Here is a 26,833-nt window from a genome sequence, read left to right as displayed (position 1 = left end):
TTGGGAAAGATTTAATGCTTAGCTGCTATAACATGGCCTATAAACAAAGTCATGTTTAGTGAACTGTTGCAAATCATTTCTCTCACATGCAGTAAGTCCCTTTAGGATTTTTTTCTTCAACACTTCCACTTAGTCTCACTCATACGACTTTTTATGTTGTCAGAAAGTGAAAGATTGAGTTATAAACAAATATGAAATATACCTATTCAAGTAGATTCTTAAATTGCCTTTGAGAAAGCCCATTTTTCTAAAAAGGAATTAATGTCTTACTATAAACCTTCAATTTTTCTTTTATGCGGTTTATTTCAAAAACACAATAAGAGGAGATCCTAGTTTTGTTGGAAACATGAGCTTTTTTGCTTTTTGACTTAATGAGAAATCATTTATTCTTCTGATTTATAAGCATAATTTACATATTCTGGTTAATACATCAAGTGTATAATGTGAGAGTTCCTTAAGAATGCTAAGATCACACATGTTAAACTCAGCTACACATTCTATTAGGCTACTAGACAAATGTCACTTTTAATATCACAACACATACATATAATACTTATTTTTTTTTTGGACTGACAGAGGAACATTCCTTTCAAAAAATACTTTATTGGATGAAACTTTCTTATTCTCAGGAAATTTTTGGTTCTTTAATATATGATGCCTTTTAAAATTCTGTTTGATAAAAGCATTGGTACATTATAAATACCTGTAAAGAAAATATAGTTTAAAATTTCGAGGGAAATATTATATAAGTTTCTTCTTTTACATTTTCACAAAAATTCACACAGGCACTAAGAAAGACTAACAAAAATATTTTATGTCTGAACAATACATTCCAGGTTGGAAACATTCAAACATGACTTTATTTAAATAGTAAAGCTTCTCTAGAATGAACCTTCGGCTACAATCCAACGAGTTAGTTGGGGTTTTAACCAGGAAGAGAAACTATTAGAAGTATGAAAAAGAAAGCTTCATACAATTAGCACTAGACTAGGAATGGAGAAAAGAAGAGTTTTCTTTTATTACTGTTTATTGGCCTCTGTGGACCTTAGCTTTGCTTTTTAGTTGAAAATTTATCTAATAACTCACTGGTCCTTTTCAACTTGAATACTTTTTGATGTGCTGCAATTTCCAAAATTCTATCCAACACTCTCTATCAAACAACATGTAAAACTTCCAAGGACAGAGTGTTACTGCAATTCATTAGGAGAACGTCCTCACAGCATCCTGGGTATTGTTCTAGGAATAAATTTATTCTGCACAAATTCACATGATAGACTAGGGGATGAGTTTTTGTCTTACTAAGCACACTTCAAATCAAAGCGACAGACTAATGTTCTCTTCCTGGTCTTGTTTGATGCAGTTCTCTTCCTGGTACTGTTCATGTGTGGCCTGATGACGTTCAAACTTCATGGAAGCATTGCAAATAGCAAACCCAAAGGGAGAATGCCAGCATTGTGGGTGACTAGAGCCTTTATGAACATATAGAGAATGGGAAGCGAGGGGGTTGGCAGTTAATGAATTAGTATAAATGAGCATCCATCGGAGGTGAGATTGGACGAATACATCAAACTATTAGGTTGGTGCAAAAGTAATTGCGGTTTTTGCAATTACTTTTAAACTTTTAAACCGCAATTACTTTTGCGCCAACCTAATAGATATCAGAGGTACTTTCAGGAGTCTGAAATAACATTTTGGGGGCCAATAATTAAATTATGGAAAATTCTCCTAATTATTGATTATCACACAGAGCCTGCCTGAAAGAAGTTGAGAATCTGTTTTCCGAATGCATTTACACTTTGTGCGTGTTCATTTAGTGAAGGAGTGGGCCAAATCGAATGCTTACCGAGTGCTGACCAGTGAGGTGCCCATAGTAAGCAGCATGGAGCAGGGTGCCTTGGGGACCTTGCACTCAGGTCTAGCTGGATCCAGCCACTGTTGCCATGAGGGAACATGGGTCTGAGAATCAGATTTTATGTGAAATCTGACTATTCAGATGATCTGATTCACTCACATTTTTAAAAACATTTGACATGCCAAATAGAATCTACCTGAGGGACAAATGTGGCCTGTGGGCTGCCAGCTTGTGTCCTCTGAGTTGAAGCTTGGAAGCAGTTTGGTGAGAATTTGGATACTATCAGCTCTCAGAGTAGGGGAGAAGAGCCTTTAGTTAGTGTCAAGGAAGGACCACTAAGTCTCAAAGATCTTGTGAAACCTGTAAAAACCTGTTCTAATGAATACAACTTTGAAAACAAGCAGAACCTTCCATTGGCTTTCCCCTCATGAATATTTTCCTGTTATTACATTGGTTCTCTAAGTTATGAGTGGTTTTCAGTTATTATTGCTAAAAAAAAAATTATGACTAGCACTTTGGCAAGTCCCAAGTGTAAGTTTGTTCTAAGAAAGTAGTATAAATTAGTTCTCTCAGTATTTAATTTGTGTCTGAGAAAGGAGACAGGTGAGGAAAACCTTCAGAAGGGGAAACTGAGGAAGACCAGAGCACAATGCATGAGTCTTGTCACCTTTGGATCCATAGAAGCCTATACGTGGCACACTAAGCAAAGATGAATGTTCTAAAACTGCTCCAACCAGATAATGCAGATTTTAAGGTCTGTTTCTAGATCTAAATAAATCAGCTTTTCCCCAAATGACCAGATAATCATTCCCTGAATAAGTACTGCTTTGGAATAGAAAAGATAGGGTATGCGTCTAATTGTGAACTCTTTTCATCAGAGACTTTCCAAAGCTTTCTTTGGCATCAAAATTCAAAGAACTACAGGACAAAGGCAGGGGACGAGCTATCAGAACAGTGTTCCTTTCTATCATCCTTAGCAGGTTACTTTTTCAAATTCATCTATTGCCCAGGTTATTGTAAGAAATGAAATGGGAAGGCTCACAGAGGCATTTTCATGTGGTACAAGGACCACGTGTGAACTGTGGCTCCAGAAAGAACAACCATTTTACATGTGTACGCAGGGAAGACGTGCTTTGAAAGATCTATGATCTGTTCAGGAAGCTGGATTTACTATTTGAGCTCATCCTTTACAAATGCCCAGTTTGGGGAGAAAAAGAAAAAGTATCACAAAGGATATTATAAGCATAAGAATCAATGACCAAAACAACCACTTCAGACACAGGCAAAATCTAAGGGGAAGGAAGAAGCATGAATATTCCCAACCCAGGACCATAGACTTGTTTTACTTTTCCTCCCTCAGAATGTCCACCAGAGCTTGCAGCAGCCGGTCGTCTCTGTGCTTGTAAGGTTTTGTGTTGTAGAAAACATCGACATAGTCATTGTACAGACTGTCCTCAGTGTCTTTACGCTGGGAAGGTTTGTTCAGCTTTTCCAGGGCTTTGTAGAAATTTTCATAAGGGATGCTGAGCTTTGTACTTGGAGACTTCTTTGCCGATTGCTTTGCTGGTGAGTTCTTGCTGAATGCACTTTGTAGGAGTTGTAGCATGGCCTCGGATGGGGCTCTCTCCTCTCCCAGCTCATCCCTTCTGTTTTCCACGCTGCCACTCCTGCTGAGGCCTTTGCCAGTCAGAGGGTTCTCATTCAGGGTCTCTCCTGTGGTCTCATCCTAAAACACAGAATGCCACCCACAAAGGGAAATAGGGTCAGTATGCAGTGCCAGGCAGGCCAGCCGCCGCGCATGCCCTCTGCCTGCCCCACAGGCAGTTTGGGAGGCAGAGAGCACACGAGGCTTGGAGTCACACTAACTCAGGTTTCAGTCCTCAGTTTTCCATTTCCTGATGTGCGCTTGGCACCTTTTTAATCTCCCTGACTTCACCTATACAATGGGAATGAGAACCCCTCCATTTCTGGTGGTTTTGAAGACTGACTGAGATGACGGATATACGAGTGTGTGTACTCATACCGGGGGTCTCCTTCACTATGACAAATGAAGTAGAATCCATGTTAGGGAATTTAATAACTTTGAATTCATTAATTTCAATATCTAAATTCTAGATGAAAGAATAAATGGAGAAAACAATAGGCTTCATCCTATGAGAAAGAAACAATTTACCACTCCCAGTCCCTTTCTTCCCCAACCATGTTTGTCTCACTCCCTGCCTTAAAGTCAGCGGCAGCTTCTCTCACTATGTTGTCTACTACAATTCACAAAAGAGCATGCCAAGAAGAACATAGCTGCACAGACCTCCCCCAAATCCATCTTTTCCACCCCTCTTCTGTCATTCTGCACGGTGTTGTAGGATGTGTACACACGAGGCTGCTTCATGTGTTCTGGCTGAGAAGAGGTCCCATGCAAAATCAACTTCCAATTCACGATTCTTCCCTCATTTTGCATTCTTCCGGACTGGTGAACAAGCATACATAATTTTAGGGTGTGTTCTGAGTAACATTAAAACGAGCTCCTTCAAAATATCTGAAAAGGATTTCATAGTTAAAATGTAATTTAAAAATTCTGTGCATTCCATGTGTAGAGCTTTGTGTACAAAGGAGTAAATCACTGGATTCACTCTTTCTAGGAGAATTGACAGTTTACAGGCTGAAGGATTTAAACACTGATTAATTGCTTCGTGTAATTAAAAAAGAAGAACTCTCTAGATGAACATCCTTTTCTATATTGGGTGTGTTCTTGAAAAGTTGACTGTAACTTCTATAAATAGAATTATATTTACCAATTATCAACTCGTAGGCACATTCCATTGGGAAAAAAAGTCAGCTTCTATGGAGCATTATAAATAGCCTTCAGCATTAATCAGCCTGTTAAAAACTGTACATTTATGGGAAGAGTAATACTTTGCAGAGGCTCAGCAACTATGTGAAAATTAATGTGCTGAAATCTAAAATATCTAAAAATGAAATCTAAAAGTAGAGAATAAAATTTGGTAGACTTGATATAAAATAGAAAGCTACTTCTAAATAGCAGTAAGTATTTGTAAGAGTTCCTTCATGTACCCCAGCAGAGTGTCATAGCAAAGCTGGTCGAGCATTTAACTCTACTTGTGAATACAGCTCATTCTGGTGGCTGAGTAGGTCACGTGGCTGGCTATGTTCTGACATGGGAACACTTGGATTTGTCCAGTCTATCACACTGTGTATCAGACTATGTTCTCTTCCTTATTCTATGTCCAGTGCCTAACATTTTTTATTTTTTTAACCTATGCAGCCAAGTGGGCAGGACACCTTTTCCTTACTTCTACTAAGGCGTACTCAAAGTTCCTTAGGGCCCTGATTAATGATGACAACAATATTCAAACTCCTTCAAAGTGTTTAAAGGTGAGCTTGTGTCTCTGCAGCCTTTCATTCATACTTACCATGTCTGTAATTCGCAAAGTCCAGGTGCCTATTGGATTCTCTCCCCATGTGTGAACAGACATGAAGTCCCAATTTTTAAAGCCATTAGGAGATGTATCCCGCTCTCTTTCAGCCAATAGAACAGTGTTGGTTCCTATTTTCATGCAACAAACACAAGTTAATGAAAATTCTAACAGCTATGACAGTAGGACACACTCTAGCATGTGAAAATAAAGATGAAAGCTAGGAGAGATTAGTCCTCCAAATATCCCATTTGAGCATAAGACCAGGATAGAGACATTCACAAGGAAAAAAAAAATATCCACAGTACTTCAAACATTGCCAGGCATATAATAAGTTCTCAATAAATATTGTGGAAAAATAAATAATGAATGAATATATCGATTAAGGTTTATTTGAATAAGGGGAACTCAGAAAACGACATTCACAAACTACATTAAAGAAGAGAGTCAAAGACTTAAAATACATTTTAATGGAGCTATCATTTTGAAATTTAAGAGAAAATTCTGAAAATTTAAAAGGTGCCTGAGTCTATAATCTAGTGTACACATAACAAAATTAAGCTGTATTAATTTAATAATCTCTTGTCATAAAAAAAAAAAACTGGTAGTGGGAGTAACTCTAAATCTTCAAATCCAAGCTCTCTATAGATCAATAAATAATATTTCTAAGTGACAAGATCAAATGGACTACAAAGCCATCAATGAAAAAGCATTCCACCAATATTTCAGGCCAATTCTAAGCTATCTAAAAAGCATAATTAACAGAGCCTGACCCAAACCTCTAAGTTCATATCCTAGAAGGTAATTATAGAGAGAGCACATCTTTCCTCATACATCACCTGCACAGATTGAATTTAGTCAGAGATTGAATCCTACCAAAACATGAAAGAGTTTTGGGGCAGCTTCTCCTGGTTGGATTATAGTTTGTGTTTACAATCTCTTTCCCATCCAAGATTTCATCTGAATTAGTACCCTCTCAGGAAAGAGCAAATGTCCACATATCATATCATATTGCCTTCGTCATATCATTATGGAAAATTTGTTAGTCTTCTCAATCCTCTTTCACGGATCAGACTTCTCAGTTTTTTAATCCTTTGGATGAGTCTGATTAATCTTTTGGCTTAATTAATTAATTATCAGAATGATTTTCACTAATGTGTTACCTGAGAGAAAAGAATGATAGATCAGTAGTGACCTGGGAAAATGAATGCAGTTTGAAAATGTGTAACTCCAGAAAGATGAATTAATTGATATTATTTAAATGGAGTTCATTCTCTGCTTATCAAAGGACCAGTGAGAATGAGCAGGGCAGAGTTCTGATGAAAACAAAAAACAAAAACAAAGAAGCATATATATTTTTTAAGATCCAAAAACATCTTTTGGGTGATTTAGTCCTATAAATAAACAAAAACACTAATTGATCTGAAATAATTCAATTTACACTTAAAATTTTAAATAAATGGTAAGAAGAAATTTTTGAAGTTTAAAAACAATTTTACCAGCAGCAGAAGTGAGTGTGACATGAAGGTCTCCTCTTCGGGAATATTCAATTGTTGCTTCAAATTGTACATGTTCCAGGGACTTGATAGCATTTTCCTGGTCTTCACAAGCTCTAGTTGGAATTTCAATGATAACTTCCCCATTTGCTTTCAGGGCTCTAAATATATTAAAGAATCATCAATAAATAAAATGTATCTCTTCTTCCTTGCAGTTTATGCAAATATTTACATATCAGCCTTGACTGGATACGCAACTAAACTGTCGTGTCTCCCTATTATGAGTAGAACCCAATTCAGGATTAGCTAGAAATGATTTTTAATGCATAGAGAATGGTAAGCTTTTTACAGAAACAGAAAAAAAATTTTCTACAGTTTTTATGAAAGCACAAAAGACCACAAATAGCCAAATCAATCCTGAGAAAGAACAAACTGGAGGCATCATTATTCCGGATTTCAAAATCTATTAGAAAGCTACAGTAATCAAAACATATGTTACTGGCATAAGGACAGACATATAGACTAATGGAACAGAATAGAGAACCCAGTTAAGTTTCTTACCACAAGAAAAAGAAAAGAAAATAGTAAAGAGCACAGATACTTGAATATAATGCTATTTTATATTGAATCAGATTCAGGCAGGTTTGCCTGGGACTCATCAAAAGTGGTCTATTACTGCAATGGACCCTCTTAAGAAGACCGTCTGAAGAAATGATTTTTATCTTCCTCATGTATGCCCCCAAAGCCTCCCACAATTGGGTATTTTGTGTGAATGGATCTTCGGTACAATCATAGTTGCCATGATAGAATCAACAAAGCAGTCATAGCAGATTCTGTTTCTGTGGCCAGATGTAGTGGGCCAGATAATGGTCTATGTAAAAGCAGTATGATAAAGGATATTTCATGGGAGAAAAGTCATGAATCACATAGCACTGTGGCATGAAGTGAGGCTCTTGAGGAAAGAGATTTTGGATAATACTGGTTGGCCAAACAGTATTTCATCAATTCTAAAATGCATTTTTTTTAATGGTTTAACATTTTTGAATTTGAGATGACTCTTAAAATTGGTGAGTGATAATAGTTTAATCAGCAATGTTTTTTCTTAGTGGTATATGAGTCAATAGTGCTACTTAAACTCACTGCTAGATGGTAAGTAGGCTATGAGAGGAAAATGCATATATGCTAATATTATTTGCAGACCTTTGATCTCTCAATGATTCCCCATGGACGCACAGGGAACATGGTAAATGCTACCTTCATCTACTTCAGAAGGGTAGGTGAGAAAAGAGTTAAGCAAAGTGACAAACATCATATCACATAGAGCCATGGGCACACATTAATTCCTGAGACACTCACCTGGGCTCAAAGTCTTTGTCCTTCACAACACACTCTTTCTTCTCCGGCACACTCTTCCAGGTTCTTGGATCAGCTAAATCCACCAGAGCTTTGGCATTTAGCAACCCGAATCCAAATCGGCTGTTCACCATCAAGCCTGCTCCATTCTTTTTCCATCCAGGGTTATTGGCCAACGGGTCATACTCAGATGTCCAGACAACCAAGTGCTGCATATCTCGCCAGGTGAGATTTGGACTAGAGGGAAAGTGACCCAAAATATCTTTCAGGGACAAAATAAAGTTGCCTTGCAAAAGCAAGTGCTAAAAACAAGCATCTCTTTTCAGAGATTATGAAGTGCCTTTTGTAACTGTACTTATATAATTCTAGTGTGTATTACTATTGGTATGTCTTCCATTCAAAATTCAAAATACAGCACTGAAAACTCCCCATACCATGCAAGTTAAACTCTTACTAGCAAGTTAAACTCTTACTAGTAACTTTGTCTTCAGGATTGTAGAAGTGTAGAACTTGGTGCATGGTTTCTAATCACTTAAATTTAAGTGGAACAAAAATTAAAAATGACAGCGAATCCTTTGTGTCTTCCAGTCTCCTGCTGCCCGTTAACAGCCTTGGCCCTGTCGGCATTATGAACCCACAGATAAGGCCTTGACTTCCTTCTTAAGAAGACTCAAATTTTAAAGACATGGGGTGGCCGCCTACTCATACTTTCTGCCTCTTTTCTTTATATATCAAAAGTGTTGAGAAATTCTTAGCTGCTTGAGATCACTCTTGCAAGGCACTACGCTGAATATTGTGGGGATATTCAAGGAGGTGGTTCTTGCTTTTCAGAAGCTTGCAATCCAGTATAAGAGCTAAGTCTTTTTATAACTATAATATATCTGTCGAACGCCGTGTTCATGACATAATGCATTGTAGGAGTTTGGAGGAGAGAGAATTCTTTGGGGATGGGAATATCTAGAGGGCTTTGCTGGGAGGATGTGTTTGAACAGAACTTTGCAGAGTGGGTAGAAAGTGAAGAAATGGAGTGAAAGAAAAGAGGATGAGGCAGTGGGGCAAAACCTGCGAGGGAGGAAAGTACAGGATGTGGTCAAAGTACAATGAGTCGTCTGGTTTGCTGGAGCAAGGAGAGCTGATGGGGAGTACTAAGCCGAACAGTGAGAGCCTTGACTGCCAGGGAAAGGAGCTTACACTTCATCGTTTGGGCAACAGGGAATCACCGAGGATTTTTGAGCAAGGAAATGGTATAATCACAAGTCTTAATAAAATTAATTTAGCAACAATATAAAGATAAATCAGAGATGTGTGGGATTGTCAGGTTTAGTACTATAATGCTGATGAAGCCTGTCCTGATTACTATTTAAAATTTCAATTCTCCCCACATACTGCTGAGCTCTCTTATCCTTCTATCTGCCTACCTTTTCCTTTTATAGCACTTATCAACTTTTCACATACTGGGCAACTCATTTGTTTTGTATATTAATAACATCTGTCTCCCCTGCTGAATTAGCTATGAGAAGGGCTGAGATTTTAATCAGTCTTGTTCTCTGATGTGTACCTAGCACTCAGAAATATTCTAGGCACAGAGTATATGCTGAGTAAATACTGTTTGGTTGAATGATTGAATGTGCCTAAGTGTTAAATAGCCCTAATACAATTTTAAAACTTATTGCTATTAGTCATTGGACTCTTTCAAGATCTCAAGCTTTTCTTTAGCTTTAAGACCTGCATGGTTTCTGTCAAGCCAATCAAGCATTATTTAATACATACATGCCCGAGTGTTTTGTCCTCAAGGTTTCTATCTTAGGTTGTGAAACAACCTTCAGAGGAATCTGACTCAATTTGCTATTTTCTCCTTAGACCCAATAATAAACTGGTTCAATTTCCTGGGTGACAAGAAAGAGGCAATATACATTGCTAAACACCGAGGAGTCTGGCTCCTGGTTCATAGCCCAGGTCTCCTTACAGGTATTGCAAAGGCTACCCAGCAGGCCTGACAGGGAAGCTCCCTCCCCACACCAGCCTGGGTGCATAGCCCGTGCATCATGACCTCTCCAGGGAGGTGGAGTCAAGGTCACAGGACTCTGGTCAAGCTCTTCCCATATTTACCTTCCTAGTCCCCCATGCCTTCATTCTTAAGTCTCCTTATCTGAGACCTTGGGCAGAGGCCTTCAGGCGCTTCTGCTGAGGCTTCCTTATGGGGGAGTGGGGTAAGCCTTGAAGACATTTTCCCCCCATTCTGACTCAGTACCCAGTATTTCTCCACTCTTAACCTTAACGCAAGCTCTACTCCTACCCCAGAGTTCAGGAAATGACCAGAGCCCTTTGTTGGGGCTCCCTCAACAGTGAGATGGCCCCCATGAATGTGCTGCTCCACCTGACCCTTGACTAGGGCACCTTTCCATGGGGGAAAATGGACTGAGGAGTCAGTGTTTTCTCTGGGTTTAGACTCTGGCTTGTGCCATCACAATAAGCAATTAAAAGCTTAACTCTTTCATTCTTGGTTTGTTGCTTTAATTGGGTTCCAAAGTGCTGGCACCATAATCACCTTGCACACTTGTAAATAGTGAAAATTCTTCCGGTCCATCCTAAATCTACTGAATGAAAATATCTCAGTGCAGGGCATGATTTTATACAGAGGCTGCCAAAAAAACATATACACATTTTAAGAAATGTGTATTAATTGTAATACTAATTGTAACACTCAATATATACTGATAACAAAAGATGAACACAAGTCACTTTTGACTTCTGCAATTGCGAGAGGTGCTCAAAGTGATTACCATCAGCATCCAGACCCTTCTGATTATAGCGAACTACTGCTTGAACATAGATAACATCTCTTAAAATATATTACATTTTTTTGGCACCCCCATTATTTATATTTGAAAAAAACTGTCTAGCTAGTTCTATGTTATAGCTAAGATAATGAATTGGAAAAAAGAATGCAAGCATATAACTAAGACAATTAGAAGTCATTTCAAATTATGGGAGTCAGAATAGGGAGTAATAGAAGGCATATGAAACTATATTCTATTACCAAAGACCTGTGTGACCTTAAGCAAGTCATTTATCTCCCTTGGCCTGAGTTGATTTATCTATAAGAATTGAGGGTTGAGTATAATAATCTCCAGAATTCTTACTATTCAGACCTCTTATCTGCCCAATATCATAAATACCTCATTGTAGATTTTGTTTCCACAATGGCCATCCCACATTCAGGAATAATTAACTAGCTGAGCAGCAGTGACTATTTTCTTAAGGTGGAAACATTCTGTCCTATAAAGCATTTTATTGAAATTCTTGCTTCCTTCCAGAGTTTTAAAGGAAGTTTTGGGTAAAGGCTTCTTATCAAGATGGTCAATGGGCAACACACCACTTTCCTATTTGGACTATGAGTGTGAAGTGTGCGTATGGAAGTTGGGATCAGGAAGTTGACTAAGGAGGCATAAGGCAGGGGCCTGATAATCACGGTAATCAAACATAGACTTCCTCTCTTTCTATAGCAGAGCATTTATTTTACATTTAGTTACCAGTTTTCTTGTTTTTTATTTTATCTTTTTACCTCTTCTTTGCAAAATATTCAAGGGGGCTTCATTGTCATGCAATTTGGAAAATTAAGCCTATTTTCCTAACAGATTTATTCTTCATTTATGTGATTGCATTTCATAAATGAAAAAGGGCTGCTCATAATAGTGCATCTCATTCCTGACAGCCTTCCTTTGTTAATTAATGCTCAATAGCATCCACAATAATTAAAAACTCTAAAACTGCATTGGGTTGCTAATCAAGCCTATGTTTATAGAAAATAAGCAATTAAACATTGATATTAAGCATTGCTTCTAATTAGAAGAGTGTAGGTAAAGTCATCTACATACAAAATTCTAAAGTGAAAAAGTCTTAGCGGCTATCTAGTTCAGCCTCTAATCACACCTATATAAGCCTAGCATGTTGTAGATTTTCTAACCTAGAGACTTTCCAACATTTCACAACCCACTGAGTCAAGGACTTTTTTCATGTTATCTATCCAAAGGTTTCATGCATCATTGAAAGTTTATTTCCCTTTCTCCAGCCTTTAATGAAAACAGAAGATTGGTTCATCTGTTTGTTTAATATCTCCAAAGATGTAAAGGGATTCAATGTTTCACTACAGAATTTTTGCTCTCTATTAAAAATTATCCTGATTCTTTTGCTCTCTCCATAGAACACTGAGGTTACTGTCTTCCATCTTTCTTGTATACTAATTATTAACACATAATAATGGTGCCATAGGCATTTATCCAAGGAATTCCTCTCTGTTTAATGTCTATTAAGTACCTGGATGGGCATCTTCACAATCATAGCTGGATCAGGTTGCAGGAAAAAATAGTTGTAAATTAACTCTATAGCAGTTATTTCTCAAAATTGGGTTAAGGTGACTATTAGCATTAAAACTGCCTAGGATACTTGTTAGAAATGGGAATTCCTAGGCTAAATCCCAGAAACGTCTGCATCTGACTTGCTGGCAATCGGGCTTGGGACTCTGCACACTAGATAAACTCCCAAGGTGATGATTATGGATGCTGGTATTTGAGAAACACTCTTCTTGGTAAAGAAGTTCCTCTGTCACATTTGAGCCAGAAACCATTCTTTCTCGTTCCCTCTCCTCTTCCCATTCCCCAGTGCTCCAGCTACATTATATTTAATGCAGCATAGTAAGTAGGTAGCTTACTTAAAACAGCTACCTACTTACTATGCTACCTACTTACTAAGGAGCCTTTTATGAGACACTCATAAACACACTAGAGTTAGGATGTTCCTTTATCAGCCTCAATCTTATTAACCCCCCTTTCTTCGAGGGGATGGCAGGCTACCACTCAACTGTTGCTCTCCCTCACAGAGCCATGGCAGACAGTGTAGCACAGTTGCTGATAGCACCGGCTTTGGGGTCAGACAGACGTTTGTTTAAATCTCTTCGTGGGATCTTGGTTACACATTTCAACCTCTCTAAGCCTGTTTCTTCATTTATAAAATGCAACTAGTAGTTGCCATGCCACAAAGATTTTGTAAGGATTAGAATTAATATTGTAAAAAAAAAAGAATATTGTACATGAAGAGGTCAGCACAGTGTCTGGCTCATAGTAAGAGCTTGATAAATACTGACTGTTACTATTCTTGATGAATTTAGCTAAGAGTTCTTTACTTTCCATAGTTGTTCCTTGAGGACCGGAACATGATTAAATGATTTTCCCAATCTTGATTGGGAAACTAGAAATTCTAGCATTCTGATTTTCTGAAATAATTGTTTTCGGTATGGAGTTAAGACAGCTCTCCATTTGAGAAAAGACATCTCAATAACCTCTATGTCCTTTGGCAGGATATATATATAAATGTTAAGACAGATTATGTCCATCTTACTGATGACTGAATCAAAATCAAAGGAATTAAATTCTTATTATATGCACCAGGGAGATGATAGACTCTTCCTGTCTCTTAAATTATGAACAGTATGCGAATCTAATGGAACCTAGAAACCATTCCCCAGAAAAATACACACACTCACAAACAACTCTGCATCTAGTTTCAAAGACGTACAGGGACTCCTGGAAACTCACGCGTGTGTTTCCTAGCAATCCATGGCCCACTACTTTATAAATGGTCTATAAGAAATTAAATGAGATTAATGAAGCTAGATTATTCTTAGATCATTTTCCCCTGGTACAGACAAAGAAGGTTTGAAATTTTAGAAATCAGAGATTGCAATGTTAAGATTTCAGGTTTTATATAAAATTAACATTACATCTGTTCAGCTAGATGAGTATTTCTACTATAGTGATCACTAGACAAGGATGGGCTAGGCCTGGCTAGTTATATTGACATGTTGGGTAGAGAAGACAATATTTGTTTTCTTTTAACAGCTCCCTGGAGCTATATCTTGAAATCATAAATATCATAAGCCTGTTTCACCACCTGTATATAACTGCTTGCCTTCATAGGACCTTACTTTTCTTCCACTCTGGACCTCTCACCACCAATCTCAACAATTCATGTTGGATGATCTATTAGGTTGGTGCAAAAGTAATTGCGGTTTAAAAGGTTAAAAATAATTGCAAAAACAGCAATTACTTTTGCACCAACCTAATATATACACTGACACCTTCCATTTCCATTTGGTGAATCTTAGGGAAGAAGTTCGAAAAAAAAATCATCTGCTCTGACCCCTCCATTTTATAGATGGTAAATTGAGCCCTCAATTGGGAGTAACTTGCCTGTGTAAACTCAGTTAGTCATATACCTAGACCCGGAAGCCAGGCGTTCCTTGTCCTTTTCACTGCTTAGATTATTTTTCCTTGTATTGGGTTTGGATTTACTGATGCCAATCTTAGCTCATGCCCATAGACTTTGCCCTCTGTCTACTCCCTTCCTGTTACAAGTGAACTCAGATTCTAAACATAGTTCTTCTGTTGGGCCCAAGCATTTCAAGGGCACCTGGCTTGGCTCTTCCCTTACCAGACATCCCAGCTTGTCCAAGGAGGTAGACTCTTGGGATGAGCCTTGTGAGGCCTGGCTTGCTTAGCCACTGTGGCCATCTCACAGCTGAGATACCAGGGGCTGAATCATAGCTCCACAGGAAGACCTGGGGACTCTTGGAGCTACTCTGAACTCCCTCGGACAAAGACTCAGCCACTTCAGGACTCTTCCAGCTGTGGCAGGAACCAAGGTGTTCCACTCTTCCATTACTGCAAACCTTGTGTACTGAATATGACATGAGGACACTGCTTTGTTCCCTCTCTAGAGAATGTGGATCGTCCTTATTAGGTAGGATAGTAGTTTATAAGTTTAAGCGCTTCCTCTATCATGCAACCGTAGCGCCTGACTTGACATTTAAATATTTCTTTCCACACAACATTAGAAACTGGAAATGAGGACGAATAAAAGTTGTGGACATACAATGTGAACCAATTAGATGTTTTTCCTCTGTATTAAGTATTGTACTATTAGGTACCTATTATGAGGAAAAAAAGTTACATCCATTTTTAACATTTGACACAAAAATAAATTCCAGGGAAATTTAGGACCTAAACATGGGAAAGGAAGCATCATAAAAGACATAAATAAATGTTTATCTAATTTTGGGGTTGTAAAGATTTTTCTGAATGTAAAAACTAAGGAAAAAGCCTTAAAGAAAAAAGACTGACAAATATAATTGCATACATATTAACTTCATTACATTAAAAATTACATATAAATAAAATGAAAAGGTAAATGTCAAACTAACCAGGCATTAATAACTTTTCTGAACTAAGGCCATAAAACAAAATCAAGGTCATAAACAAGCAATCACATGTGATAAATGGCCAAAGAGTATAAAGTGTTGAGCTTCATTAGTAATGAAATAAAAGCATATGAAGACGAGATACCATTTTCATGTATCAAATAGCAAACATTTAAAAAGGTAATAACAGTAGCTTTAATAAGGGTTTAGGAAACTGGCCCTTTCACACATATACTTCCAGTGGAAATATAAAATGTTACAGTCTTTCTAGACAGTAACCTGGCAATATGTATATCAAAACCATTGAAACGTGCTTGCCCTTTGACAGAAAATTTCAATTCTGAATGTTCATCCCAAAGAAATTATCAGAGATGACAACCAATATTTATGGACAAGGGTATTTAAGCATGATTAGACATAAAATTTTCATTTATATAATGGAATACTATGAAAAGATACAAATCCTGTTTTTCATTCTCATGTCCGACATGTTGGGCTTATATAACCTGAAAAAGGTTGTTTTATAAACTTATCTTTCCTAATACCACCCACAGGAAATTTTCTGAACAAAGTATTTCCTGGTGGGAATAAACAGAAGTGAGAAGGCCTTGCAGCTGAGTCAGAGGGGAACTGGGAGGAAAGCATGAGTTTTTAAGGGTCAAGGAATACTGATGTAGACATGAGAAAGTATTATATTATTATATTATTAACATATCATGTTAATATAATTATTAACATAGGGTGGATTAAAAATGACAACACAATGTGTGTATTGAGAATTTGTGAGATATGTCTGCATTAAATCTACACTAAGATGTTAACAGGAAGAGAGCTTACTTTTATTACTTTTTTGTGGTTTCCTACCATAACCACGTATTCAGCAAACGATACATGTTATTAGCAAGGAGAAGCAGCCTTAGTACAGGTGATGAGAAGCTTTCTGGGCCTTACTTTGCTTCCAGGGCCAGAGCGAAGATGCCAGCGGCCAGGGGCGCCGAGGCCGAGGTGCCCGTGTGGGTCTCTGTGCAGTCATTGTGCAGGTCAGTGCTCGTCTGGGTGGCATCAGGAAGGAAAGAAACGTGGGAGAACATGTGAAGAGTGCGATCCTGTCCCCAGGAGTTAACCATACCGAGCACTGCATCTGCAGTGATCAGGAAACTCAGCTGATTCGGATTCCCTACTTCCTCCTCTAAACCACAGGCGGCTGTGTGCCATCTGCTGATATTTTAGTTCATTCTCCTCTATATGCAACTTGTCTATAAATCTGGCATCAGGATGCCTTTGCTGGGGATGCAGTACTCCCACTATGAATATTTTCTCCTCTGAGATTCCCAAACGAAATGCTGTCTGGAAAAAAGGGACTGTTTCCGAGTCACTGTGAATCAAGCTGGCCCATTAATCATCAGGTCCATTGTGTTGGGTCAGGCATATTTAGAAATTCTGCCTCATGCAAAATTCCCTTTTGCCTTCAGATTGACATTTGACTCTCTCCAGCACAAGAATGTAAAGCCATTCTGATTTTGGCAACTTGAACTACCTGCCCAAAATGTGTCTAGTGTGTGGTCTGCACTCACTGTTGATGTAATTTGATGCACATGAGTTAGTGCACGTTGATGAAAATGATGAGTTTTTCAAGTGGAAAAAGTGCTAGACTTAGACCTGGGTCCCAATTCTAAAACTGCAATTCAGTAGACGTGTCCCATAGGCAAGTCACTTTATTTCCCCATCTGTAAAAAGAAGTTGACATTTCCTTACTCATATTCTGAGGCTGAAATGAGATCCTGTCTGTGAAAGCATTTTTACACAATATTATCACATGTAGAGAATTACCCAGACTCATTGTAGCTTAATTGAAGAGGTTGCCAAGATGACGGGAAGAAACCTAAAAGACTTCCAATCAGTCTGCCATAAGGACCACAGTGCTGCTGGTTGAACATGTAGTTGGGCCAAAGGATTACTAACAAGACACCCACCCAGGCTCCCGCACTGTGGTTTTAAGCTAGAGATTTCAATGTGTGGGAGGGAGGTGTAAAAAAATAATTTGATCTATTATCACCTCCTTTGACTTCCCACTTGGAGTTGCTGAATTTCTCAAATTATGGTGGCTCTGCTCATCAGAGGGTTGCAGAAGCAAGGTTGCCCTTTTTACCTGTTGACGTAAATGAGCCCCCAGAGATGACAGTGCTGACGAAGTGGTTTGCGCAAGAGAGGGCTATGTTAGTACAGCCATCGCAAATAGAATTCACCAGCTGTCTCTCCTAGGGCTGATTTACCTAAGAAGGAATCTTTACAAAAATGGAAATTCTTCCTCCTACTTCAGCACAGAGAAGTTCAGATGAGGGACCGCCTATATGAAATGGTGACTCTGAAATGCGTAACAGGCCATTTTCTCACAAGCAACTATGGACGACAGCCAGGGGCTCTGAACACAAGTGGAAAACATGCTGATGTGCTCCATGCAAAAGCTATAAAATATGCCTGCCATAAAGAAGCCCTGGATAGAATGTCACTGTCTATTATTTGTGTAATCGAAGATATGGGAGTGGGAGGGAGGCCAGTGCTTTTAAATGAAGACCACAGTTGTAGTGTCTAAACTAGAGTAGATGGGAGAAGCAGGCCGAGTTCTAGAATAGTGATCCTGTTTGAAGAAGACAGGAGTTCTAAGAATTTTGTTGAGATGCTAGTAATATGAATTTTACAAACATTTCAAGGTCTAATTATTATGGGGTTCACCCCCAGTCTGATTGGAGCGTGACCTGTTATTTCACTGAGATTAGGATCTACATACTTTAGCTTGTTGGTTATTTTTGTGTCAGGAGTTAAATTGGGGGCTCTAAATTTTTAAATTAAAAGTGCCTCTCTGTTCTCAAGGCCTCAGAATGGTCCTCCCTCATCGTGCCCTTGAAGGGAAATCCAGTAATTGCCCTTGGCAGTCTGACTCATGGAAGTGAAGGCACAGCCAAGCGTGGGCTGAAGATGCTCTCTGAGCATGTAACTTTCCTGAACTGCTTATTTGGATGCTGAGAAGTTCACCTCAGGGGAAATTTAGACTGTTATTTTCCTGTAGGTCGTTTGTTCTTAGGAGACATAGCTGGTGTACACACTGTGTTTTTATCATCTGCTGGAGGGCAAGTCCGACCATATCCCTGCTATTGAAGGATCGATAAGCACAGGGTGATAAAGCCCCTACAACCCTGAAATCTCCTTTAAGGCTCTTTTCAGGGAGGCATCACACAAGCTGAAGAGACATTTGGAATCTCAGCCCGTTTGTAATGACAGATTGGTGGCTTCTCAGCGCTGAGTTTAAAAATGACCAAGAGGCAACATCCTCTTGGCAGAGGCGTCATTGTCCCTTTGAGAGAAAACCTCCCAGTATATGCCAGCCTTTCTAGTGAGAAAAGCATGAGTCTCCCCAACTGAGACATGAAGCTTCAACAAATCGATTTTACCAAAGATACTGACCAAAGGATACTTTGGAATGCAAGCCATGCTCTTCTACCCAAGCAGAGAGCGTTAGACAAAAGCAACATACGATTCTCTGGTCGGTGTAATCCCCGCTGCTGTACGAGGTGGCCAGCGTGGAGGAGCATTTCTCAGCATACCAGGGGGACAGGCCCTGCTGCGAGGCGCTGCTGATGGAGATGGTATAGATGCTGTCCGTGTACCCATCACAGTCACAGTTATCTCCCTGACGCCCCCCATTGCCAGAAGCCCAGACGAAGATGGAGCCCTTTCCTTGTCTCCCCTAAAGGAAAAGCCAGAATACATCACATTGTTTATCATCTATTGCAGTCACAGTCACACCCCAATGAAATCTCCAACAAATACACGCATGAAGTTCTCAGAGACAGTTATCTGTAGTCTGTTTCAACTCCAGGTCCTCTAGCATCAATATTGGAAATCTCACGAGACTTCATATTATATATAAAACACTGGGTTCTGGCTCTGCCAGTCCTCTTTTATCTGGGCCCTCGCTGGGATGGAGAGAGTGCTTTTCTTTCCTTCTTTTGCTTTAATATGCGGATTCATAGTCTGGCCTTCAGCCCTCGCTCCTATTTTTTCACTCTCCCCTTGGCTTATATCACTATCCTTGAATCTTTGAACTTCCTCTCTTTCTTTCTGCTTGAATCTTCTGGCTGACTGATAGAATGACAAAATCAGGCATTATTCAGATCTGCTTTGCAGCTGCATTAAAAGGGACTATTCCATTGAATGGAACTCGTCAAGGCCACTCTTGCTATAATTTTTCAATTTGTGCTCTCCAAAGTTTCTTCTTTTGTTTCACCCTGTGTGGAACAAGGCCTTAGAATCTTGGCAACAATGCAGTAAACCCAAGTGACAGAACAGCACAACCAAAGCACATGTATTCACCAGGCATGTGCAGAGTTATATTTAAGAGTGCATTTTCAGAGAACTTGAAAGAAGTCTAGGTAGTAGTTTACCTAGTGTAAAAATTCAAAAATGGTAGGAAAATGAGAAAGGACATATCCAAGTGTTTTGTAAGTAAATATCCTAAGAGTAATGAATCTTTTTGTTGAATGTCAGCTCCAAATGGGAAAAAAAAAATCTCTAAACTTTTAACTTCCATCCATCTGAAGAATGATTTTGCTCTCTAAATGCATTTTAAGTCATAACCAACTACCATGTTTCCCCGAAAATAATGCCTAGCTGGACCATCAACTCTAATGCATCTTTTGGAGCAAAAATTAATATAATAATATAATACCTAGTATTATATTATATAAGACCCGTTATTATGTTATACCTGGCATTATATGATATGATATATGATATGATATATTAGATCTGGTATTATATTATATCATATTATATAATACTCAATATTACATTATATTATATTATATTATATTATATTATATTATACCCAGTCATATTATATGACAATAAGACTGGGTTTTATATTAATTTTTGCTCCAAAAGACGCATTAGAGCTGATGGTCCAGCTAGGTTTTATTTTCGTGGAAACACGGTACAAGAAATTCACGACCATTTCTTTCCATATGAGCTAAATTTTCTTCCCTTTTCCTCATATCCAAAAGGTCAGGTTCCATTTCAGGAGGATCCATATTAAGCATCTTACCTGTTTAACACCATATTCAAAAGCCTTCTGGGCTAGTCGGCCAGGCCCCTCCACAGTTTTTCCATCATCATTAGGGCCCCAGCTCGCACTGTAAATATCCACATGTCCAGGATTGAAGCCAATTGAACTTGCTTCAATAGCATCGGTCACAATGCCATCCAACATTCTTATGCCTGAACAGCAAAACAAACAAACACATAAATTGATGTCAGTATGTACATGTAGGATGGCACAATGCTCTTAATATTCATTTCTTAAAAGGACCATCAAGAGTCAAAAGCAGGGTAATCACTGGATATCCCATGACCCAGCTGCTAGCAGCACAAAGGAAGGTACAAGTCACTGCCTCTTTAAGCTTTCATTTCTGCCCTTAGAGATAACTGTATGCACTGTGCAGTGGCCATGGTTGTTGTGGATTACAAAATGCCTTCTTTCCACTATAGCAATAACCTGAAATTGACAGGAGAGCTTTTAGAGAAAGGCATCAAGCAGCCCTGCCCTGACACACCTGCTCATGACTCTACCATGAATGGCTGTGGCCCAACCTGTGCCATACAGAAGACTCTGTATGGGAAACCATGCAGCTTGAAAAGGTCTACTCACAATAGGAAACTAACAAATAAGGAAAGAATTCTTGTTTCTAAGCACTGATTAAAAATAACCCAGAGGCCATTCTATTATGTGTTTGCTAAGAAACATTGTCAAGGAACATGCTTCCTTTTCTTCTCAATAATCTCAAGGATGAAATCATTGCCATGGATTTCACTCCTGAGGGGGAATCAGTTTTCATCAGGAGGAGGCAGACGCGGTAGTTCTTTGTACTTTCCAATAGGCTGTCACCCATCATCAGACTCATGTACTCAAGAGCCAGGAAGGCAAAAGCAGTTTAGACAGATGCCGGAGTTACCTGGTTATTCCTGGCTTCAGGCTCATAATGCAATAGAGTACACAATCTTAGATTTCCACACTATTATTTACCATGGAGTATAGGTAAAAGAACATGTAATTGACATGATTAGGGAAAGTCATATTTGTTTAAAAAATGCATTTGAGAAAAAAATTCCCAGCTTCTTAACTTACTAGGTGCATGGTCGTGGGCAAATCACTTAACCTCTCTGTGCTTCAGTTTCTTCATTTATAAAATGGGGATAACAGCTCAAATGCATTGAAGAGATAATATATGCAGCTTCCATTCTATAGGCCTTAAACTTATGAACTCATCTATCCTTAGGACAACCATTTAAGGTGGATACTGTAATTCTCCCTATTTTACAGATGGAGAGACTGAGGCTGGAGAGGGACAGTGACTTGCCCAAGGTCACATAGCTTGAAATTGGGGAGCCAGGACTTCAATCCCAGATCTGATATCCAAATGGATACACTGCCTATAATGTGTTGTAGGGTAAGTGATGAACATACAGTAGGTGTTAAAAATGAAAGTTATTATTAAAAAATGCCCTTGGGGCTAGACTATCAAAGAGTGGTGTAATGAATAAAAAAACAGGTAGACTTGGAATCAGAAGCCTTGTGTTTTAGTTCTACACTGCCCCCTTTCCTTGAGAATCTTGCTTCTGATGCCTCCGCTATAAAATGAAAGGATCAGATGATTCTCCCACAAACTAGCTACTTAGTTCATCATGACTTAAAAAGTGAATTCTTTTTCTAGGTGATTTGTACTTCTGCCTTGATTTTCTTTAAATTAACATGGTACTTTGCTGATGCTAGTATCAGAGGAAACAGGAATGACAAAATCTAAGAGAGTGCTATAGTAATGAGAGGCATTTTATGTGCTAGGATGTACAGTTATTTGATTTAGAAAAGGGAATATTGTCTCTGTGAGCCCCTACAAATCCACTCTCCACAGGAACATGGACTGTGTCAGTGGGTTCTCTTGTCTTCCCACTGGGCTCAGCCAACTGAGGATAGGAGCAGGAGGTTGGGGATGAGGGGAAAGTAAGGCACTCATTCCCCTGGATCGTCCCTGTCTAGAAATAGTTCTGTTGTTGTGCTCCCGGCCATAGCTCCTGTCCAGTGGTTCTCGCCTATGGCCACAGCGTCCTCTCTCCAGTTTCCACTGACTCCTTCCTCTTGATCCTTTAGGCCTAAAGGTGGTAACATCTGCCCCCATTTGTTATCCCTTGTTGGTTTCCTTTTAACTCTTGTAAATAGTTCCTTTATTAAATAGCCATGATGGGACTTACCATATGTTTCCCCTGACTGAAAAAACTAGAGATTCTAAATATCTGCTATTAAAGATAACCTTTGGCTTCTTTATATAACAAGTATATTCTTTTTATTTTAAAAAACTGTTTCTTGCTATGAAATGCAGAACTACAGAATTGAGATTGAGAGGCAGGGAAAGACTGCCTAAATTTACCTCCTCCTTCTGCTTCCTGAGCACTCAATAACAAACCTTTCTAAATCAGAACACAGAGAAAATTAGATTTGGTTCCAAAGCTGTTCAACATTCCATTCCTCACCCCCACACACAGAGATGTATGGACTATATTCAGCTACCATTTTCTAGGAATCCAGATCCATTGATTTGTTCGCGAATCACGCTCAAGTCCTGCTGCAAAGTTTACAAGGAATTCATTTCTGCCGGTGGTTGTTGAAGAGCCCCACACACCACCATCCTTTATACCAGGTGATGCAAAACTCTTATCAAAAGTGCAAAACTACAGGAACAGCACCCCCTGCTTTACCTCCGACTTTGGAATTGTATGCAATTCCGACCCCACACTTGTGATTGTTTGCTTGCATGGCAATTTCTCCTGCACATCTGGTCCCATGTCTGAGGATTGAAAAACAGAAATTATAAAACATAAATGAGGACAAATGTTTGTTTTGTGCGTAAATCCATGGTACATGGATGTATTAACTTTTTGTCAGCCTTGTTGTTGGTTTTCTTCCCATCGGCATTAGATAAAGTTGTAGGTATCAGCTGAAGGACACAGGTACATGAGCCAGAGGACGTGAGTTCAGATTCTAGCTTCTTCCACTAATCAGTAGTAGGACCTTGGGTAAGTTAGTTGTCCTCAAAGGGTTCTGACATCACATAAGATATTGTGTATAGAGTACTTAGAACAGTGGTTGGTATATCGTAAGCACCCAGTACGTGTTAGGTATGGATATAATTATGAGCAACTCTGAATCTTTCAGAAATTGTTTCCAAATAAATGGCTTTTGCTCCACATTTTCTGATAGTGGAGTGGCTCCTCACTCCCCGCCCTCCCCCTCCCCCCAGTGACTTCCTTGGATTTAGTTATCCTGGACCAGTCATAGTAGGACACAACAGAACAGAGTCCCTTTTCATGAACTCCTCTCCTCCTCTAACCGTACACCAATCTAAAACACTTGAAGGTTTTCTGGTACCGAGAAGAGTTGGAGCTTTTAAGAAGATACTACAGTCTCATTGGGAAAACAGGGTTCTCCGCAACTTTGACTGGGGTCAGCAGTCTGAACAAAACTGCTTTTGCAGTCAGGTAATGTATGATTTTAGAGTATTTGAGGGGGAAATCCAGCTCTAAAACTGATCAAAGTCCATCTTCAAAGCATCAATTCTGAAATTCTGGGGATAATAATTGTCTTTTCCCACCACCACCTGACCTCCAGAGGGCCTGTAAGTATGAAAACTTTAATGTAAATGTGTTTATTTCATAACTTTATTCCATTATGGAAGCATCTGGAGCATTATGAAGGCTGTGGGAGGAGCTGTTGACCAGATGTGCTGACATAGAAGAAAAGACAGAAAGGATTAGCTCTGAGCAACTCTGTCAACCAGCTACTTTTAGGCACTACCACACTAGACGTCTATTAATTTAGCCTGGTAAGAAATCCAGAATTGACTGGGTCACCCAAAATAACTCTGTTTCACTTATTCTGTTTCCTAAAGTACCAAAGATGGTCTCCTTCCACTAAATAATGTTTCCTGGTCTCCTTCCACTAAATAATGTTCCTGCTTCTTCCACATATTGGATAGGAATCCTAAGTCAGAACAATATAATTATCTTTAATTCAAGGTCTTCCCTAGAGTAGCAGACATCTGATTCTTTTTTGTCTCCTAGAATTTTCTCCTTCTGGGAAGTGGTCCTCCCTCATTCCTTGTGATCCTCTCGATCACAAGGCACCTTCTTCCAGGCAGCTTTCAAGGATTAGTGAAGATTCTGGGTATGAGAATTATATTCTTTCTCCAGAGTGTTGAGCTTCAAGCTCCATGTGAGCCATGTGGATTTTGCTACCAGGCAAGATTCTACTGAGAATGAAAGGAAGTTGAAGCGAGTAGCACTGGTAGGTGAAGATAGAGTGACGGGTATCTTGATGGCGTATTATTTGAGCTCCTGAATCTTGCAATACTTGAAGCTAAACCATCCTTTGGGGGATGTGTTTTTTTAAATTTATTGGGGTGACAATTGTTTGTAAAATTACATAGATTTCAGGTGTACAATTCTGTATTACATCATCTATAAATCCCATTGTGTGTTCACCACCCAGAGTCAGTTATCTTTCCATCACCATATATTTGATCCCTTTTACCCTTGTCTACCATCCCGACCCCCTTTACCCTCTGGTAACCACTAAACTATTGTCTGTGTCTATGAGTTTTTGTTTCTCATTTGTCTTGTTCTTTTGTTGTTTTTGGTTTATATACTACATATCAGTGAAATCATGTGGTTCTCTGCTTTTTCTGTCTGACTTATTTCGCTTAGCATTATACTCTCAAGATCCATCCATGTTGTCACAAATGTTCCTATATCATCTTTTCGTATCGCAGAATAGTATTCCATTGTGTATATATACCACAACTTCTTTATCCAGTCATCTATCGAAGGGCATTTTGGTTGTTTCCATATCTTGGCCACCGTAAACAAAGCTGCAATGAACACTGGAGCACACGTGTCTTTATGGATAAATATTTTCAGATTTTTTGGGTAGATACCCAGGAGAGGAATTGCTGGGTCATATGGTAATTCTATTCGTAATTTTTTGAGGAACCTCCATGCTGCCTTCCATAACAGCTGCACCAGTCTGCATTCCCACCAACAGTGTATGAGTGTTCCTTTTTCTCCACAGCCTCTCCAACACTTGTTACTATTTGTCTTGTTGATGATAGCCATTCTGACTGGGGTGAGGTGATATCTCATTGTGGTTTTTGTTTGCATTTCTCTGATGATTAGTGATGTTGAGCATTTTTTCATATGTCTATTTGCCATTTGCATGTCCTCTTTGGAGAAATGTCTCTTCAGGTCCTCTGCCCATTTTTCAATTGGGTTGTTTGTTTTTTGTTGTTGACTTTCATGAGTTCCTTGTATATTTTCGATATTAGCCCTTTATCAGAGGCGCTGTTTCCAAAAATCTTCTCCCATTCAGTTGGTTACCTCTTTATTTTGTCAATGGTTTCTTTTGCTGTGGAGAAGCTTTTAAGTTTCATATAGTCCCATTCGTTTATTTTAGCTTTTACTTCCATTGCCTTTGGAAACAAATTCATAAAATGCTCTTTGAACCCAAGGTCTATAAGTTTAGTACCTATGTTTTCTTCTATGCAGTTTATTGTGTCAGGTCTTATGCTTAAGTCTTTGATCCATTTTGAATTAATTTTGGTACATGGTGACAGATAGCAGTCCAGTTTCATTCTTTTGCACGTGACTATCCAATTCTCCCAGCACCATTTATTGAAGAGGCGGTATTTCCTCCATTGTATGTTTTTAGCTTCTTTGTCAAAAATTATCTGCCCATATTTATGTGGTTTTATTTCTGGGTTCTCAATTCTATTCCATTGGTCTATGTGTCTGTTTTGCTGCCAATACCATGCTGTTTTGATTATTGTAGCTAAAGTAGTACAAGCTAAAGTCAGGGAGTGTGATACCTCCAGTATTGTTCTTTTTTCTTAAGATTGCTTTGGCTATTCGGGGTCTTTTGTGGTGCCAAACAAATCTGATGATTGTTTTGTTCTATTTCTTTAAAAAATGCCATTGGGATTTTGATGGGGATTGCATTAAATCTGTATATTGCTTTGGGTAATATGGCCATTTTAACTATGTTGATTCTTCCAATCCATGAGCACAGAATGGTTTTCCATTTCTTTGTGTCTTTAATTTCTTTCAAAAATGTCTTATAGTTTTCAGCATATAGGTCCTTCACATCCTTGGTTAAGTTTATTCCTAGGTATTTTATTCTTTTTGCTGCAATTGCAAAAGGAATTGTTTTTTGTATTTCTTTTTTAACGAGATTTCATCGTTAGTATATAGGAATGCAATGGACTTTTGTACATTGATTTTGTAACCAGCAACTTTACTGTATTCGTTGATTGTTTCTAACAGTTTTCTGTTGGAGTCTTTAGGGTTT

The 26,833-nt window shown here is 38.7% G+C and overlaps 1 protein-coding gene across 1 annotated transcript in view; it reads right to left on the bottom strand.

The window, feature by feature from the left end:
- Positions 1–293: 293 nt before the first annotated feature.
- The window catches only part of PCSK1 (proprotein convertase subtilisin/kexin type 1), a 44,765-nt gene continuing 18,225 nt past the window's right edge, over positions 294–26,833 (bottom strand). The window contains exons 6-14 of the mRNA XM_081053286.1: positions 23,194–23,282; positions 20,489–20,661; positions 18,920–19,132; positions 16,339–16,439; positions 8,136–8,369; positions 6,783–6,940; positions 5,281–5,414; positions 4,158–4,316; positions 294–3,578 (exon numbers count right to left, since the gene is read on the bottom strand). Of these exons, the coding sequence (XP_080909412.1) occupies positions 3,195–3,578; positions 4,158–4,316; positions 5,281–5,414; positions 6,783–6,940; positions 8,136–8,369; positions 16,339–16,439; positions 18,920–19,132; positions 20,489–20,661; positions 23,194–23,282 (1,645 nt within the window). The 3' untranslated portion in view covers positions 294–3,194. The remainder of the gene's footprint in view (positions 3,579–4,157; positions 4,317–5,280; positions 5,415–6,782; positions 6,941–8,135; positions 8,370–16,338; positions 16,440–18,919; positions 19,133–20,488; positions 20,662–23,193; positions 23,283–26,833) is intronic.

The sequence above is a fragment of the Rhinolophus hipposideros genome (assembly GCF_964194185.1).
Source record: "Rhinolophus hipposideros genome assembly, chromosome: 7".
Lineage (NCBI taxonomy): Eukaryota > Metazoa > Chordata > Mammalia > Chiroptera > Rhinolophidae > Rhinolophus > Rhinolophus hipposideros.
Note: the sequence above shows the minus strand (reverse complement) of the source record. Positions and strands in the feature narration are given on the sequence as shown.